This window comes from Mustela nivalis (genome assembly GCF_964662115.1).
Source record: "Mustela nivalis genome assembly, chromosome: 10".
NCBI lineage: Eukaryota > Metazoa > Chordata > Mammalia > Carnivora > Mustelidae > Mustela > Mustela nivalis.
The window spans coordinates 62,936,670-62,956,132 of NC_139029.1; the positions used below are offsets into that span (position 1 = coordinate 62,936,670).

Here is a 19,463-nt window from a genome sequence, read left to right on the forward strand (position 1 = left end):
CCCTCTGCCACTCCCCTCATTCGCTTGTGCTCTCTCTCTAATAAACAAATCTTTTTAAAAACCATAAGGTAAACTGCTGGCCTTTGACGAATAACAATATACTCAAAAGAGTTAAAACTGGAACACCAAAAACACATTCTTTTGGTAAATTGCTCAAGTACAGTGAAAAGTAACCCTACTCTAGGAATTATTCTATTGTAATTTTTTTACCACTGTTCAACATGAAGACAAACACAAGAGTAAGACTCTGCTTTACAGTTAGCAAGTAAGTGTAATATAAGAAAATAATTGACAAAAGCATAGTAACTATTCTAGAATATCAGAGTGGCAAACGAATGAGCCCAATGACATAAGTCAAAGCAAAAAACAGCTCAAGGAATAGTGAACGTGTGATCTTGCATATATAAATCTCCGGCCTTTGTAGGTACAATGTTGCCTGAGAGCCTTGGGATATTCAGGCTTAATTAATTCTCTTGAAGAACCCTGACTGAGAATAATTGACGTGACAGAAATATCAATGTGAAAAAGCCAGTTCATTCTCAAGAAACTTGCAGTCTAGAATGGGAGTTCTACCTAATACTAAAAAGAGGCATGCTAGAATTAGAGACAAGCACCAAACCCCAGGGTGAAGTAGAAAGGGAACTCTAGTTAAGAGGATAGGCAGGAGAAGGTAGTAAGAGTTGAGACCTGAAGTTAGCCAGGCCCCATCACAAGCAGAGGCATCCACTCAACTTCAATCTTCACAACTCCTAAAATTACAACTATCATCTTCATGTATCAGGAGGCATACTTCTCAAATCATTACTCTCTTAATTACAACCCCAATCTAATAATGATCTTAGCAATCCCCCTCCCCACCTTTTAAAAAGTATAAGCTAACACCTCTATATGAAAAAGGGCAAAATTTTGAACTAAAACTTGAAATAATGTTATATTTGCTTTCCCTTTCCTTAAGGTTCTCCTTAAAAAATACCCTACCTGAAAATTTTCTATACACAGGGTGATATATGCCATTGTTAAATCACTGTATTATACACCAAAACCTAATACAACACTATACTTCAACCGGAATTAAAATAAAAACTTAAAAAGCAAGCAAGCAAAGAAATAAATAGAAAAAAACCTTCTATATCATACCTGAGAATGTATGGTGCTATGATCTACTTGGGATTCACCACAACCAACATATGAACATCTATTCTGTAAATAATTACACAAGAAGAAAAATAAAGCATTTTATAACATGTATAAATGTATAATAACACTGCAGTTACAATTAAGTTTTGATTACAGGTTTTAACTTCATGACTAAGTGGCTTTACACAGTCAATTATTTTAACAAAAAGGTATTGGGAAGAGAAGAATAAAATGAGAATATTTCTAAGCTAAAAGCCATGTCACCTCTAATAAAGGCAAGCGCAAAATATTTTAATGATTTACTAAAATTCTGCAAAAGCACTACAAGTTAAAAACCCAAAGTTTAGGGGCACCTGGGTGGCTCAGTGGATTAAGGCTCTGCCCTTGGCTCAGGTCATGGTCTCAGGGTCCTGAGATCGAGCCCCACATCGGGCTTCCCCCCCACCTATCTCTGCCTACTTTCTCTGTCAAATAAATAAGTAAAATCTTAAAAAAAAAAAAAAAACACTAAAGTTTAGTTTAATTTTTATTATTATCAGTAATGCTCTTTTTTTTAAATTTTTTATTTTTTATAAACATATATTTTTATCCCCAGGGGTACAGATCTGTGAATCACCAGGTTTACACTTCACAGCACTCACCAAAGCATATACCCTCCCCAATGTCCATAATCCCACCCCCTTCTCCCCACCCCCTCTCCCCAGCAACCCTCAGTTTGTTTTGTGAGATTAAGAGTCACTTATGGTTTGTCTCCCTCCCAATCCCATCTTGTTTCATTTATTCTTCTCCTACCCACTTAAGCCCCCATGTTGCATCACCACTTCCTCATATCAGGGAGATCATATGATAGTTGTCTTTCTCTGCTTGACTTATTTCGCTAAGCATGATACGCTCTAGTTCCATCCATGCTGTCGCAAATGGCAAGATTTCATTTCTTTTGATGGCTGCATAGTATTCCATTGTGTATATATATCACATCTTCTTGATCCATTCATCTGTTGATGGACATCTAGGTTCTTTCCATAGTTTGGCTATTGTGGACATTGCTGCTATAAACATTCGGGTGCACGTGCCCCTTTGGATCACTACATTTGTATCTTTAGGGTAAATACCCAATAGTACAATTGCTGGGTCATAGGGCAGTTCTATTTTCAACATTTTGAGGAACCTCCATGCTGTTTTCCAGAGTGGCTGCACCAGCTTGCATTCCCACCAACAGTGTAGGAGGGTTCCCCTTTCTCCGCATCCTCGCCTCTTTTTAAAGTATATTCATTTATGAAATATTTTAAGTGTCAAAAAATCTTATTTACCTTATTCAGATATAAATTTTTATAATACTAAACTTTTGGAAAGAAACTTACATACCTCCAGGCATGCCCAAAGATTTGGTCCTCTGACTTTACAATCCTGACAAGTACCCTATGAAACAAAAATCACATAGACAACATTATCATTATATTGACACAGCCAAATACATACAATTGACTAGTAATAGTACAGAAAAAAATTAGAGCTCATGAAACAGAGTATTGTAGTAATTTACTTAGAAAATACATATTTGGGAGAAAAATCAATCTAATTTTGTAAGGAAGGAAAAAACCCTGTATCTTACATGAGATTTTTGTATTAAGTCTTCTTTTGTTATTTCACCAACTGAATCCAAATGCAGACAATGGTTTCGAAAAGCTGCCATTTTGTTAGAAATTTTTTCCTGTCTCCCAAGTATTTCTAAATGAGGTAATACCTACAGGACAAATAGCCAAAAAATATTAATTAAAAAATGCTAATATATTAAAAACGATTAAAATAAATGACAGGGTGCCAGGGTGGCTCAGTCAGTTAAGGTCTGCCTTTAGCTCAGGTCATGATATTGGGGTCATGGGATCTGGATCAAGCCCTGCATCAGGCTCCCTCCATGGGAAGTCTGCTTTTCCTTCTCCTTCTGTCCCTCCCCTCAACTTTTGTGCAAGCATGGGCACATGTGCTCTCTAATAAATAAAATCTTAAAGAAAAATAAAAATAAACAAAGGCTAAAACAGTAAGTACATGTGTTTACAAGTCTACCCTAGAATATATTTTTCAAATATACTTACTTTCAGAATTTAAGCGCACACTGACAATTTCTCTACAAAATTAACATTTTATTAAAACTGATACCTATGGGGGCGCCTGGGTGGCTCAGTGGGTTAAAGCCTCTGCCTTCGGCTCAGGTCATGATCCCAGAGTCCTGGGATCGAGTCCCACATCGGGCTCTCTGCTCAGCAGGGAGCCTGCTTCCCCCTTTCTCTCTGCCTGCCTCTCTGCCTACTTGTGATCTCTGTCTGTCAAATAAATAAGTAAGATCTTTAAAAAAAAAAAAAAAAAACTGATACCTATGTGTCAATGTAAATTTGTTTCTGCATTATTTTTGCTACTTTTCCCTTTCTCTCTCCCACTTCACATTTTAGAATATAAATAAAAGGGGGAACGTTTGAGTTATTCAAGTAGTTGTAACCTTTTTTTTTTTTTTTTTAAAGATTAACCCATAGGCTAAAACAGGAATTAAAGGGAAAGAATAGTCAAATGGAAACATTTGTTTTCATACTAGCAGCAGCCCCTAGTAATGATATAAATGAAACTATCTGGTATGTTAGGAATATACCAAGATGGTCACAGATCAGAATTTCTCAACATTGGCACCACTAACATTTTAGACCAGATCTTTGTTGTGGGAGTTTGTACTGTGCATTGTAAGGTAGTTAGCAACATTCTTGCTTCTACCCTCACCATTCTGAGCTTTAGCAACTACAGTATAAAATTATGTCCTCAAAGGGACAAAATCGTCCCACGGTAAAAACCACATTATCACAAGATCCTTTCAACAACCCTGAGGCAGAGTACCATTATTATCTTCATTTCACATACGGCTAAGAGAAGCAAATCTGACTGACTTCCCATTGTCAGCACTTGGCAGAACAAGGATTTCAATCCACCTATGTATCTCATAGATAGGAGGAAGACTCTGAAGTCAAATAGAATTGAAGATACCAATAAGAGCAGAATGGCATAACTAACTTATGGGGGTATTTGAAGGATTAAATGAGGTAGTACATGTCAAGTGTGTACATACACACACAACTATACATACACAAGGACATAAAATTTCATTAGGCATTCTGCAGCATCTCGTTATATACTTTTTTTATATGACCAGTAAGGTCTCATACCTGTCTTCCCCATAAGACCATAAGTTTAAGACTCAGTTTCCCATAGAAATTACAATTTTCCTAATATTCTTCAAAAATTTCCTCAACTCCATTAAACTAAACAGAAGGCAGAAAGTTACCAATATACTTAAAGACCTCTAAGATATCACAATATTACAAATATAACTGAAAAAAAGAATGCTAGGAATATTACAATGTCACTAAATTTTATCTAACTCCACTGTAAATCTAATGAATCATGGAGCTAACTGACATATAGCATTCTATACATAGAAATCTTCTGATTGGTTCAAGTAAAGTGATTTCCAAGTAAAAGTCTCAAGTTTAAAATTCTATACTTCTAGATCTTCTTTGAATGTACATTCTTAATAATAAGGCTTTCCATGCCCTTGGTTTATCTTTGGGTTTTCAGAACTCTATTTGGGAAAATATAAGAACTTACTAGGAAAGAATAAACACTTATAAATGCTAAAATATTACCACATTACTAAATACATTAAACAAAAAGTTTCAATTAAATAAAATAGTCCAAAATTATCTTGCAACCTATAAAATGCAAAGGAAATCACCCTGGGGGTTAACAGTGAATAAACAGTTATTTCTAAACATATTATTACATAAAATTAGGGATGCCTAGATGGCTCAGTCAGTAAAGCATCTGACTCTTGATTTCCACTTAAGTCATGATCTCAGGATCATGAGATCGAGCCCTGCATCAGGCTCCACTCTCAGCAGGAAGTTTGCTAGAGATTCTTTCCCTCTGCCCCTCCCCACGCTTATGTGTATGTACATGCACTTGCTTTCTAAAATAAGAGGTCGTTAAACATTACATTATTACATAAGATTAAACAGCCATGCTCCAGACTTTCAGATGCATGAAGCTAAACTTAAAATAACTGTTAATATTTTCCATTTCCTACTTATGTTTTAGGATGTTTGGTAATCTTCCCCACCTCTCGCTTCCTTTTGTGCTTAGATATTTCTTTCCTCTCAACCAATTATCTCTACTGCCAGCCCATTATGGAGTAACAGGAAATAGATTTACACTCTCACCTTAATAAACTAAAAAGCCAGACAATGTATATAAAACAATGGTTATCAAACATCAGACAATAGGCAACATGGCAACTACCCCACCTTACTGCCTAGAAAGAACTTCTAGGCCATAGTATATATAGGAGAAAACAGAGTCCAGCAATCCCCTTGAGTTGAAGGGACAGAGCTGAAAATGCAGAAAGGCCAAGGGGGCTAGAATTCATAAGGCAGAGTAACAGAGAAGAAGCAACTAAATAAACTCAAGAGATTTGTAGAGGGCTACTGTTAGGTTTTCAGCTGAGAACTGATAAGCATGCATGTACATGTGATTAAACTACCCTAAGCAAGGGAATGTACTGGAAGGGAATATGTAGAACAATCCTCACAGCCAACACAGATTTGTCTGTGCCACCCGCAACAGTAACAGTTTAAAGCCTTCATAATATAGAAGGAATAAAGTAATCAGAGGGGATTTCCTCAGTAATAGGAAATAAAGTACCCCTAGACTAAAGCTACTTTTGTTCTGCCTTTTAAAAGCTCAAAACAAGTATTACTGTGCCAAACTACTCCCAAGACACTTAACTGTGTCCCAGAACAAACCTAAGAATATTTAAAGAAATTAAAAAAAAAAAAAAAAAAAAACAGAAAACAAACAAAAAAAGAAGATGCGGTATATATATACAATGGAATACTATTCAGCAATTAATAAAATGAAATCTTGCCATCTGCCATGACTTGGATGGAACTTGAGTATTATGCTAACCAAAATAAGTCAATCAAAGAAAGACAATTATCATATAATCTCACTGATATATGGAATTTGAGAAACAAGGCAAAGGATCATAGGGGAAGAAAGGAAAAAGTAAAACAAGACGAAATCAGAGAGGGAGACAAACCAGAAGAGACTCTAATAATCATAGGAAATAAACTGAGGGTTTATTTCCCTCCAGGGAGGGGAGTGGGGGGTTGGGGCAACTTGGTAATGAACATTAAGGAGGGCACATGATACACTGAGCACTGGGTATTACATAAGACTGATGGATTACTGAAGTCTACCTCTGAAACTGATAATACATTACATATTAATTAATTGAAATTAACTTTAAAAAAATAACACTAAAAAAAAAGTATTGAGAAATAATTTTGTCCAGCATGACTGCACATCTCCTGTTCATCTGCCCTCGTTTTCAAGGCACCCATCTGATGTCTTAAGCCCACTCCCTTGAAATGCCTCTGTGCTATGAAGATGTCCATGGGGCAGTAACCATATTTATGTTGCTCTGTATCATATTTTGTCATCATTCAGTTATAAAATCTTTTATAATTCAAAAAAATTACAAGATAAATGAAGAAAAATCAGATCCTCAGCAAGGAAAAAAAGACATCCAGAAATAACACAGATGACAGGATAAAGGATATACTTTATTTATTATTTATTCATTCATTCATTCATTCAGTAGGCCCCAGGCCCAGCTGGAGCCCAATACACGGCTTGAGCTCATGGTATGAGATCAAGCCCTGAGCTGAGATCAAGAGTCAGATACTCTACACCTGAGCCACCAGGTGCCCCAAGGATGCACATTTTAAAGAGAAACTACACTACAAATTGAAATACAGAAAAAGACTGAGAAAATTAAACGAGAGTATCACTCGGTTGGATACAAAAGTATCAATCTGATAAATACTAAAATCGTACAAATTAAAGCAACACAACGAATTCAAAGCACAAGACACATGAAAATTACACTATGACACATCAAAAACAAATCACTTAAGGGGGACAGTGCAGGCTATTGGTTTCCCCACCACACCCTCCACGGGGCTGCCGGACAGGCGAGGTGTGGCTAAAAACAAAGAAGTTGGTTAAAACCAGTAATAAAAACACTATCCTCAAAGTAGCCAAGACAGGCCAATAACATATGCTAGAAACAAAGCAAGCCAGAAGATAGAGAAACGTGCATAGTATTGAAAGATCACTGTCAAATCACTACTCCATACCTAGGAAAACAGCTTTCTAAATAAAGGTAAAATAAGGACCTCTTATAAAAATGCTGAAAGTGGGATGTCTGGATGGCTTAATCATCCTTGTCATGCCTTGGGCTCAGGTCATGATCCCAGGATTCCAGGATCCTGGGATTGAGCCTGCCTCAGGTTTCCTGCTCAATGGGGAGTCTGCTTCTCCTTCTCCCTCCGCAGCACCCCCTCATGATCTCTCCAGCATGCTCTGCTCACTCTCTCTCAAATAAAAAATCTCTGAAAAAAATAAAACAAAATAAAAATGCTGAAAGAATTTATTACCAGCATATCTGCACTACAAAACCTACGTATATGCTTCAAAATCTTTTCATGCTCATAAAATCAAATATAGAAATCTTAGAGACCTATATGGCCTTTTTTGGCCAACAATACAGACATCCCCCTCTCTCAGCTTTTTCTTGGATACACATATGTCATGATGCACGCAATGCATAAATTATGCAATTAATTCTTCCAGAGATGAATATTCTCTTTGTTTCCATATTCTGCCATTAAAAATAACCATATGACCTTGGGATTCTTGGCTGGTTCAGTCAGCAGTGTGTGAGACTCTTGAACCTGAGATTCTGAGTTTAAGCCCTACATTACGCATAAAGATTACTTAAAAAAACAGAAGTGTTGGGCGCCTGGGTGGCTCTGTGGATTGAGCCACTGCCTTCAGCTTCGGTCATGATCTCAGGGTTCTGGGATCGAGTCCCGCATCGGGCTCTCTGCTCAGCGGGGAGCCTGCCTGCTTCCTCCTCTCTCTGTCTCTGCCTGCCTCTCTGCCTACTTGTGATCTCTCTCTGTCAAATAAATAAATAAAATCTTTAAAAAAAAAAAAAAACAGAAGTGTTTAAAAAAAAAAAAACCCACATAATCTTAATACGGGCCAGTTTGTAAAAACAGATTTCGCAAGATCCCATTTCAAAAATTATACAACTCACATCTCCACTAATAAGGGAATATACCATTTTCTGCACAGCAACACCATTTTCTGTACGAGCAAAAACAAAACAAAAAGTTTTTTTTACTTTTACCATTTATTAGGCACATTGTTAGAATTCACTGGGGCGCCTGGGTGGCTCAGCAAGTTAAAGCCTCTGCCTTGGGCTCAGGTTTTGATCTCAGGGTCTTGGGATGGAGCCCGTGTCGGGCTCACTGCTTGGCAGGGAGCCTGCTTCCCTTCCTCTCTACCCACCTGCCTCTCTACCTACTTGTGATCTCTGTCAAATAAATAAATAAAATATTTTTTAAAAAAGAATTCACTAGTATTTTAATTTGTATTACTTGACAACCATTGAGTTTGAGTGCCTTTTCCTAAGTTTTATGGACTCCTAGATTTGCTCTTTCATTAACTGCTTCTATGACCTTTGTCTTTTTTTTTTTTTTTTTACTGCCTGGGTCCATAATCTCTTCTTGTAAAATTAATTATATCTTCTGGATTCAAACAGAATTTCTACACTGCAAATATTTCTTCAAACGATTTAAGTTTTTAATTTTGATGAAATACAAACAGATTTATCATCTTAGAGCCATTCCTTTTTTTTTTTTTTTAAGATTTTTTATTTATTTATTTGACAGACAGTGATCACAAGCAGGCAGAGAGGCAGGCAGAGAGAGAGAGAGCGAAGCTGGCTCCCTGCTGAGCAGAGAGCCCAATGCGGGGCTCGATCCCAGGACCCTGGGATTATGACCCCAGCCGAAGGCAGAGGCTCAACCCACTGAGCCACCCAGGCGCCCCGCCATTTCTAAGTGTACAGTTGAGCAACACTACACAACATTCACACTGTTGTACAACCAACATTGTACAACTTTCACATTGTTGTAAACCAATATCCAGAACTCTTTTCAACTTGCAAAACTGAAATTCCACAGTCATTAAATAGAAACTCTCCATTCAACCTCCCATCAGCCCTTGGCAACCACCATTTTACTTTTCACTATGAATTTGACTCGTTTGGGGGTCCAATGACATTTTTAGTGGAATTATACAGTATGTCTTTGTGATGACATTATTTCACTTAGCCTAATGTCCTAAAGATTCATCCATTTTGTAAGCATATCAGAATTTCCTTTCTTTTCCAGGCTGAATAACATTCAGTGGTGCGTGTATATACCACATTTTGTTAATTCATTCACCCATCATTGGACTTTGGGTTGCTTCCAACTTTTGGCTATTGTGAATAAAGTTACCAAGAATGCAGCTGTACACTATCTCTTCAAGTCCTTGCTTTTACTTCTTTTGGGTAGATATCCAGAAGTGAAATTCCTGGACGGGGGTGCCTGGCTGACTCAGTTGGTAGAGCAGGCAACTCTTATCTTAAGGTTCTGACTTTCAGTCCCACATTGGGTGGGAGACTACTTAAATAAATAAACTTTAAAAAAAACTGCTGGTATGGCTCAACGATTGGGCATCTGCCTCCGGCTCAGGGCATGATCTCAGGGTCCTGGGATCGAGCCCTGAGTCAGGCTCCCTGCCCAGCGTGAAGCCTACTTTCCCTCCCCCACTCCGCTTGTGTTCCTGCTCTTGCTGTCTGCCAAATAAAATCTTTCAAAAAAAATTGCTGGATCATATGGTAATTCTATTTTTAAGTTTTTGAGGAATCACCATACTACATGTACACATATATACCAGCAGCCATAGTGGCTACACCACTTTACATTCCCAATCCATTGGAAGAATATTGTAGAATATTTCAGTAGCTTTGCATCTTCTTTACCATAGAAAAGGTTTTATTATTTATCATTATTGTATGTTCTTTACAAATTAAATGAAACTCAGTTGTGAAATTATCTGCTATGGTGCATCTTTGGAGGATATACCTTCAATCATCTTTTGACCCTTTAGTGGGAATGGGTCAATTCAAGTTTTTCACTTCTTGGATCAAATTTACTAATTTATATTTTGCTATTAAATCATGCATGCCCTCTCAATTTTCAACCTGACATCATAGCGTGCATGTAATACTGTCAAAATCTGCATAACATGGGACGCCTGGGTGGCTCAATTGGTTAACCGCTGCCTTCGGCTCAGGTCGTGATCCCAGAGTCCTGGGATCAAGTCCTGCATTGGGCTCCTTGCTCAGTGGGGAGCCTGCTTCTCTCTCTGTCTTCGCCACCACTCTGCCTGCCTGTGCACGTGCGCACCCTGATAAATAAATAAAATCTTTTTTAAAAATCTGCATAACATTCCATTAATCTCTCCTATACATGTGTCTTTGCTGTTTCCTTTCTCATTCCTTTTTATCTAGTTCATTGAGCTTTGCAAAGAATCAGCTTTGCAATTTATCCTTTCCACTATTTTTGTTCTGTTGTTTCCAACTCCATTAATTACAGTTTTATCTTTAATTTCCATGTCCTACTTGGTTTTGGTTTTATTTTCTTAATCCCTAAATATGAGTATTCAATTCCTTTTTTTTTTAACTTAATGAAAGTATTTACTTAGGATCCATTTTCCTCTAAATACCAATATTGCCCAATTAAACGGAAATTTTCTTATTGCTTTCTAGATAGTTTTTTTTTTTAAGATTTTATTTATTTATCAGAGAGAGGGGGGGGAGAGAGCGAGCACAGGCAGACAGAATGGCAGGCAGAGGCAGAGGGAGAAGCAGGCTCCCTGCTCAGCAAGGAGCCGGATGTGGGACTTGATCCCAGGACGCTGGGATCATGACCTGAGCCGAAGGCAGCTGCTTAACCAACTGAGCCACCCAGGCGTCCCAGCTTTCTAGATAGTTTTAATCTTGCTTTTGATTTTAAAATGTTTTAAGTCCAAAAAAAGAATGTTTTAAGTCCATCATTAGAAGAATGGATATATAAAGGTACATTCACAAATTTATAAATACTACACAACAGTTTGACCACTTGAAATGGATGGATAATTTATCAACAGGGAATAGATCTAAAGTACACAAATGTTGGGTTAGAAAAAAAGAAGATACAGAATAATACATACTAAATGAAACCACTAAAGTAAAAATTTAAAACCTGCATTAGAGCACAATGTATCTGGATGTAGACCTATAAAAATATAGTTACTTAAGGATACATACTCTTTTGCTTCAGAGCAAAGAAATAAAGACTGGGAAAAGATTAAGTACTTTCTGTTCTGGATTCTGGTATTAATTTTTTGGTATCTAAATAATTTAATGAGAACTAGTACATGTAAACAAAAGCTGGTAATTTGTACCAAGGCAATTTAGTATTCCTTATAATTAAACATAACACTACCTAAACAGGCTTTTAATAGTTACCTAGTTTTACTCAATTAATTCACTATGATAATAAAATCATTCTTTTATTCCTTTTTTTGATAAAGATTTATTGAGAGTAGGATATTTAGACACCATAGGGCAAGGCAACAGGGGTTCAAGCTACTTCAATTTCTTCTCCGATATATACCAAAAGAAAGGCAGCATGCGTGTTTTCATTCTGGTTTGACAGTTTGTCCAGGGAAGACAGGTACTAGGCATTAGAAAAGAGAGACAACACAAAGGCAGTGAAAATAAATGTACATGAAAATGCCTTTCGTTCAGTATATAGATGTAGAACCCACAAAACTCTGAGATTCCTCCAGAAGCTTGTGGTTCACAGGATAGGAATCACCAGGGACCACAAGAAAATTCAAGCTCTGCATGGAAATTAAGGCTTTCCATAACTGACCTCAATTTGTCCTTACTTTTGCAATCTTTTATCTGGCAACCTTTTCCTCTATCTACACTAACTAGACTTATTTGAAATTTTCTCAGCCTTATAATGATGGCAATAACCCCAACTAAAAAATGTTGAATTCATGTTCTATAATTTACAGCTCAATTGCCCATCTGCAGATTCAAAACTGCTTCTGAAAATACTACTTTTAAGCTGGGTGAAAGAGGGAATACCTTGGCTGTACCATCAAGTTTCATGCCCAAAATTCTGCCCATGCCATCCAAATAAGAAGAAGAGCACATATTCAAATTTTAGGAAAAGCATAGGGACCTATGTTATTATTATTTGTTACAAATCAGGGCATAGTTGGTGGCCTAATAAGAACCTTCTAATGTTGAGAAACTGTATACATTCCATTATCTGGTCTATTGTCAAAGGTAAAGCTATTTATAGTCAGATTCAAGCAACCATGGGAAAAAATTTACTTCAGGAAAACTGGTAAATAATTTAATAGTTTTAGAGAAGATTGATACAAATCCAGAAAGTCTTCACTAGCAGGTGGCAGAACTGTTTGTATTTTTAACAAAAATCTGGATAAAGGCACAGAAGGCAGGCTTGTGAAATCTAGTTATAAAATTATAAAAATTAAGTTTTTTTAGGGGTGCCTGGCTGGCTCAGTAGGTAGAGTATGCAACTCTTAATCTCAGGGTTGTAAATTTAAGCCCCATGTTTTAACTGTGAATGTTTTTTACAGATAATGGAGAGTAAAGAATACACTTAGGATGTATAGAATTTTGAATTGCTACATTGTACGCCTGAAATTAATATACCATTATATGTTAACTATACTGAAATTAACATTAAAAACAATAAAAAAATTAACTGAAAATAGTTGTTCTCTTTTTAAGATTTCATTTATTTGAGAGAGAGTACAAGTAGTGGGGAGAGCCAAGGGGAGAGGGAAAGGCAGGCTCCCCACTGAGCAGGGAGAGTGAAGAGGGGCTGGATCCTAGAACCTGGAGATCAGGACCTGACCGGAAGGCAAATGCTTAACCATCTGTGCCACCCAGGTGACCCTGAAAGTAACAGTTTTTAAAGAAGAAATAAACTATTTGGAAAAATAAACTAAAATTAACGAAGATGATCATACCATATTCTCTATCAGGGTTCACAGCATCTACTGTTTAAAGTGACACTAAAAGGGTTTCAAGTTGTTTAGAATCCAGACTCTAGCAGATGCATGGAACAATAGTGCAATTCTTACTCAATTTATCAAAAGGTTTCAGAATAAAAAGAGGAATCAGCCTTATCATATTCACAAACTAGATTATATAGGGCAACTGGTTTGTTCAGTCCTTAAGACTGCCTTCAGCTCAGGTCAGGATCCCAGTGTCCTGTGATCAAGCCCCATACTGGGCTCCCTGCTCAGTGGGGAGCTTACTTCTTCCCCTCCAGCTCCCCCATGCTTGTGTTCTCTCTTGCTATCTCTGTCATAAATAAATAAAATCTTTTTTAAAAAAGAATTAACTAGATTATATCTGGGATATTTTATTTATAAAGAATACTAAAAGCTACAGAATAAGAATACCTTCCATAGAAATCCTTAAAAATAAGTAATTTGAAAACTATCTGATAAGACAACACTGTGGCTAAGAGTATTTCCTAGAACAAGGCTACTTGGGTTCTATTTCCTAGGTTTCTGACCGGGGATTAAGTTATTTCTCTGTGCTTCAATTCCCTCATCTAAAAAACTGGAATGAGCATAATTATCTACCTCATGGAGTCCTGGGGTATATATAAAGTACATGTAAAGTGCTGGGGCACTGGGTTAGCACAGTCTGCGAGGCCTCTGACTTGATTTCGGCTGAGGTCACAATCTCATGGGTCTTGAGATCTAGCTGCCTCAGGCTCTGCGCTCAGCAGGGAGTCTGCTTGAATATTCTCTCCCTCTTCCCCTCCCCTGACTCCTGCATGGTTGTGTATATACTCTCTCTCAAATAAATAAATCTTTAAAAAGAAAAAAAAACAACAACACATATCACATGCTTTGAACAGAGTGAGATAATAATAAAATACATAAAATAATTCAAGTAAGGATGTTTAGACAGAAGACAAAGATTGGCAGACTTGATATATGTGTTCCAAATATTTGGACATAATGATCCTTTCTTTTACGTATGAGGAATCCTTTCTTTTTTATGTTAACTGGAGAAAGTTAGCATTAGCAATCCCAGTCAGTGGTGAAGATTTTCAATGATTAGAGCTATTAGAGATCTGGAAGTAAGGGGAAAAACTCAACTTCCCTTCATTTGATAGGACAATTTTGAAGCAGTTCTACAAAAATCTTCACAGGACTAATGCCCCCCTGCACACACACCAGACCCCATTCACTGGCTGTTTTTCCCTTCCTTAACTCTTTACCCACTCCCTCACTGCTGCTTCCAGCATCTCACCTGAACTCACATCTTTCTGTTGTTTTTAATTTAAGTAACTTTACTTAACATGGGGCCCAAACTCATGACCCTAAGATCAAGATTCACATGTTCTACCAACTGAGCCAGCCAGGCCCCTCTGCACCAATGTTTTTATCTAAAGGCCTGCTTTCAAGATAGCACTTCAGAGAAACTACAAGGACCACAAAAGTAATAATGCTATGGATATTACCTAAAGCTGCCCAAGGAATCTCCTGGTCTCATCTTCTCCCAATTACAACTCAATCTATATTCATATGGAATACATACCTCTTCTGATCAAACACCTTTAATGAACGAACTCTTTCATAATTTGTCTTTTTCATCTCCTATTACTAAATTACATAACCCATAACTTACTATTAGCCAAATTGTTCTACTGATCCTTTCTTAAATTAACTTGTATCTTTCCAGGAACACAATTATCTTTTTATTTTAGAAATGTCCTACAATATTTCCCTGTAGAAAACCTTTCAAAGCTCACATATCTCAAACACCATATCCACCACTCAATTACAAGTAATGTCTCCCTCACCTAAATTCCTGCTTGTAATATTCAAGGCACTTACAGTAGCAGTGGAAAAAAAAAAAAATAGCCTACTTGACTACAAGATTGACTCTAAGTTCTTTGAAGGCAGAAACCACTATTCATTCTTTTTATTTTCCAAAGGGGTCTCCCTGGTAAACTTACAGATGTTTACTTACTTTGCCTTTTAAAATAACTTTATTTTGATACATGCACAAATTTTTAAAGTATCAGTTCTCAGAATACCTGGCTGGCTCATTTCAATGGTGCATGGGACTTGATCTCAGAGTCATGAGTTCAAGCCCAACGATGGGCACAGACCTCACTTTAAAAACATAACAATAATAAAAATAAAAGTTATCTTACTATATATACTATACATATATATATATATATTATACTATACAAACTCATGCTCCTTTTTATAGATGATTATACCACTGCACTTAGATTCTTTGGAACTACCCTATTTATCAAAATGCTCTTGCCATCACATGCAAACTCGAAAAAAAAAAAAAACACTTTAAAAACTGCACTAAAGAAGGAGCTGTTACTAGGGCATCTGTCTGGCTCAGAGGAGCATGTCACTCTTGATCTGGGGGTTGTGAATTCAAGCTCCATGTTTGGCTTAGACTACTTAAATAATTAAAACTTAAAAAAAATGCTGTTCCTTATTACTTTTTTAAAAAGATGTCCATTTTTCACATCTCTCACCAAAAATCTTTCATCATTGGGGCACCTGGGTGGTTCAATGAGTTAAGCCTCTGCCCTCGTCATGATCTCAGGGTCCTGGGATCAAGCCCCGCATCTGCTCAGCAGGGAGCCTGCTTCCCCCTCTCTCTCCTGCCTCTCTACCTACATGTGATCTCTGTCAAATAAGTAAATAAAATCTTAAAAAAAAAACTTTCATCATTTATGTACTTCATTTTCTTGCAGAATCCACAGTCTTATTTTATAATTCACAGTGTTCTAATATCTATTTGAATTCCAATTTTTATCAAAGGTTACTTCAGCAAGATTATTTCAGGCTTTAAGGAAGTTCTGATTCTTACACAATTTTGAAATGCTTCTGTCATGGGAAAAGACCACTTCTTGGCACTCCTAATTCAGAGAGTTGGCATGAGGTTCAACTAAGATTGCACATATGAAAGGTCATTGAAAATTCTAACAGCAATGCATAAAAATTAAAAATGATCTCAACTCATAATTTCAAATATTTAAAATAAACTACTACAAGCTAATGCCATTAAACTGCACTGTTACTTGGTTATTGGTAGTTTATTCAAGACAAAAAAGTGAAAGTTGGCAATAAATGAGATCAAAAATAAAATGCAATCTTAAGTAGACTATACCTCTTGCATACAGAAGGTCAAATATTTTATTCCTGGAATACTTTTCATATGGTCCTTTTCTTCCAATCCTACCAAACTAAATGAAACAACCCAAATCTGCCAGCATAATGTAACTATTACTGTTACCTTCTTTTAAAATTAGCATTACCTATCAATAAGATTCCTACTTTTCCCTTTTAGTATCATGAATTCAATAATAATATTTGTATTAGGTACAAGTAAAAGAGCTTATTATCTGATTTGGTCAGACCTTCCCAAATGATAAAATCGCCTCAACTAGAAATTGATCAAAGACAACATCATTATTTTTTAAAGAGGCTTTTCTTAAAGGAAAAATAATCTAATTAAACTTTAAAAATTATATAATTCCATACATCTCTTAGGCAAGAAGTCTAGAGAGCCTTGTGGTAAAATTCGTCCTGTTTAGAGCCTATGCATGTTCCGGCTAGGATTTTACCCTCTGGCCCCATTTTCCAGGCCTAAGGCTAATTATAAGAAAATGTTGAGTGCAAAACACCTAGAAGATTCTCAAACAATAGTTCAACCTGCACCCTACCCTGTAAACATTCAAATGAAAAATATTTTGTACTTGGAAAATATATGAGTAAAAGTCTGGGCAACTACACACTATGGAAATTTGACACAAACAAAAGCTGCAGATGGACAGACTGTAAGGAATAACCTCTGAAACAACATGGATCAAATACTGATCGAAGAGAAATTCCAGGGACGGTGGCACCTAGGACTTTCCCGTTAATAACAATGAATAACGGGGCTTTAGGGCTGCATAAATAGGTCCGAGCACCTCAATTGCGCCGTAAAGCGAAAGCAGGACCTGGGAGCCAGCGCGCTGCGGGGCTTCCAATCGTCTGCGCCCACCGTGGAGGACTGGAAAACCAGAGGGGACACCGTGGAAAGGAGCGGGGCACGTCTCGGGGATCCGCCTCCCCCTCTAGCCTCCCGCTTCCCAGGCGACACTCCCCTGGGGACCCTTCCTTAAAAATACGACTGACTTGCGTCTTTCGCCGATCCCCGCCGTGGCGGCACCAGATCGTTCCTGTAACGCAGAGCACAGAGACCTAGGCCTTCATCTCGCCCGCGCGCCCACCACCTCCCCAGAACAAGAAAGAGAGACCACTGCAGCGGCTGCAGCCCCAGAGCGCGGGAGCGAGAACCGAGACCGGCCCCCGGCAGCAAGCGAAGCGCCCTCCGGCCCCGCGCCCCTCCCAGGAGCGCCGCGCTCACCTCCACAGCCTTCCCCGCAGACCCCGCCAGCGCGGCCAACGGTGGCCTGCGGCCGCACCTCCGCAAAATCCTCTTTCACTCCCCGGGATTCGGAGAGGGGAGGTGTCGCGTCAGGAAGGCCGGGAAACGGCTCCGCAGCGATGCCCGCGGGATCCCCGCCTCCCGCACCGGCCACTTCCCGCAGCAGCCGCAGCTCCTTCCGGTGTCTCCGCGGACGCCGCAGGCGTCTGGGGCGTCGCGATAGGGCGGAAAGGGGCGGAGCTGCCAGGATAACCCGCCCCGCCCCTGGGGCGTGGCCGCGGTAGCTGGGCCCAGGTGCGGAGACCCCGGCCTGCCCTCACCCCTGTCACTCAGAGAGTAGCTCCAGCACCAGGACCCAGTACATGCAGAGCACTTTTAGGCTTCAGGTTCTTGTCGTTTTTACACATGTTCTCCTCCTCTTCTATATTTACACTATACGACCTTTAGCAAGTCTTGTCTCAATGCATTAGAGAATTTGCATTAAGGCTGGCCACGGAAGGGCCTCAGGTTTCCGACCTTATGCACAGACAGAAGTATTAGGCAACCCCACTCAACGCTGTTTTCTCTCCTCTCCTCTTTCTTCTACCAACTTCTTAGGGCTTAGATTCTCTGAAAGTAATTCCGTTTCCTTTTCCACATGTGCAAAGGAGAAATTCATCTCTCCCATTTTCCTCTAGGCCAAAATCAAGATCAAATGAAATATTTATTGAAACCTTAGTATTTGCTTAGTGCCTAGAGCATTGACAGAGACCTGCCTTCTAATTTATGTAACTTAAAATGTGTTCAGTTGATCGCTACACAAACAATAAAAGCAGTTAAATTAATGAAAATTATTGTTTAAATTGCCAGTTTCAATCTATCTGATTATCTCTAACTTTGTAGTCTCCAAAATGAGACCATGTAGCCAAGTACAATGCAAGATGCTCAATCTCCACCAGAATCAAGCAGAAAATATTGGAGCTTCTACTTCTATTTTTATGATAAAAGTGGAAAAAAAATGAACCTTTGCTAGTTAGATAGGGATTGACACCAATACCTCAGTTGCACCACAAGGATCACCTACCTGGGTTCACTGAAAGAGAAAGAAGGTTTCACAATTTGGAGGATGCCTATGGCACAACCATTCCTCTCTCTCTCTCTCTTTTTTTTTTTTTTCAGCATATTTCAAAATATTGCAGTTTACATTCCACAAGGTTGTAGGTAATGTAGTTAATTTTTATTTTTAAAAATCGAATATCTAAATGTTTTAACTATTCCTCATTTGTTAAGAGTGATTATGAAAAACATTTTTTCTCTGATGTCTTGTTCTCTGGTATCAGACTTAAAGGAGAGTTGTATAGATTTATTTGAAAAAAAGACAGTATTGGGGCGTCTGGATGGCTCAGTGTCTGCTTTTGGCTCAGGTCGTGATCCCAGGGTCCTGGGATTGAGCCTTTCAGTGGTGGCAGACTCCCTGCTCAGCAAGAAGCCTGCTTCTCTCTCTTCCTCTGCTGCTCCCCCTGCTTGTGCTCTCTCACTCTATTATCAAATAAATAAATAAATGACAGTGTTTTAGATTTTCTAACCTTTGCTGTGATGGCAAGAGGCTCTCATCAATATGCTAGTTGCAAAATTTTTTAATGTGTACATTTAATATTTAATCAGAGTAAAAATGGTGGGGGAGAAGAAATGAAGTAAAGGAAGAAGAATAGAAATAGGGGTAGGAAGAAGGAGGAAGGAAGACTATTGAGTGGTCACATCAAAACAAATACCTTCTCATTTTTGCAATTGAGTATTGGCAAGTGAAAATGTTACAAAACATGCA

The 19,463-nt window shown here is 38.2% G+C and overlaps 1 protein-coding gene across 4 annotated transcripts in view; it reads right to left on the minus strand.

Moving 5' to 3' along the window:
- The window catches only part of USP33 (ubiquitin specific peptidase 33), a 53,506-nt gene extending 35,497 nt beyond the window's left edge, over positions 1–18,009 (minus strand). Inside the window, exons 1-4 of one of the 4 annotated variants that reach the window (XM_082686623.1) lie at positions 17,639–18,009; positions 2,750–2,881; positions 2,503–2,556; positions 1,138–1,200 (exon numbers count right to left, since the gene is read on the minus strand). In XM_082686623.1, coding sequence (XP_082542749.1) covers positions 1,138–1,200; positions 2,503–2,556; positions 2,750–2,830 — 198 coding nt within the window. In that variant the 5' untranslated portion in view covers positions 2,831–2,881; positions 17,639–18,009. The remainder of the gene's footprint in view (positions 1–1,137; positions 1,201–2,502; positions 2,557–2,749; positions 2,882–17,638) is intronic. The other 3 variants (XM_082686621.1, XM_082686620.1, XM_082686622.1) reach the window with 3 other exon arrangements.
- Between the last annotated feature and the right edge of the window lie 1,454 nt (positions 18,010–19,463).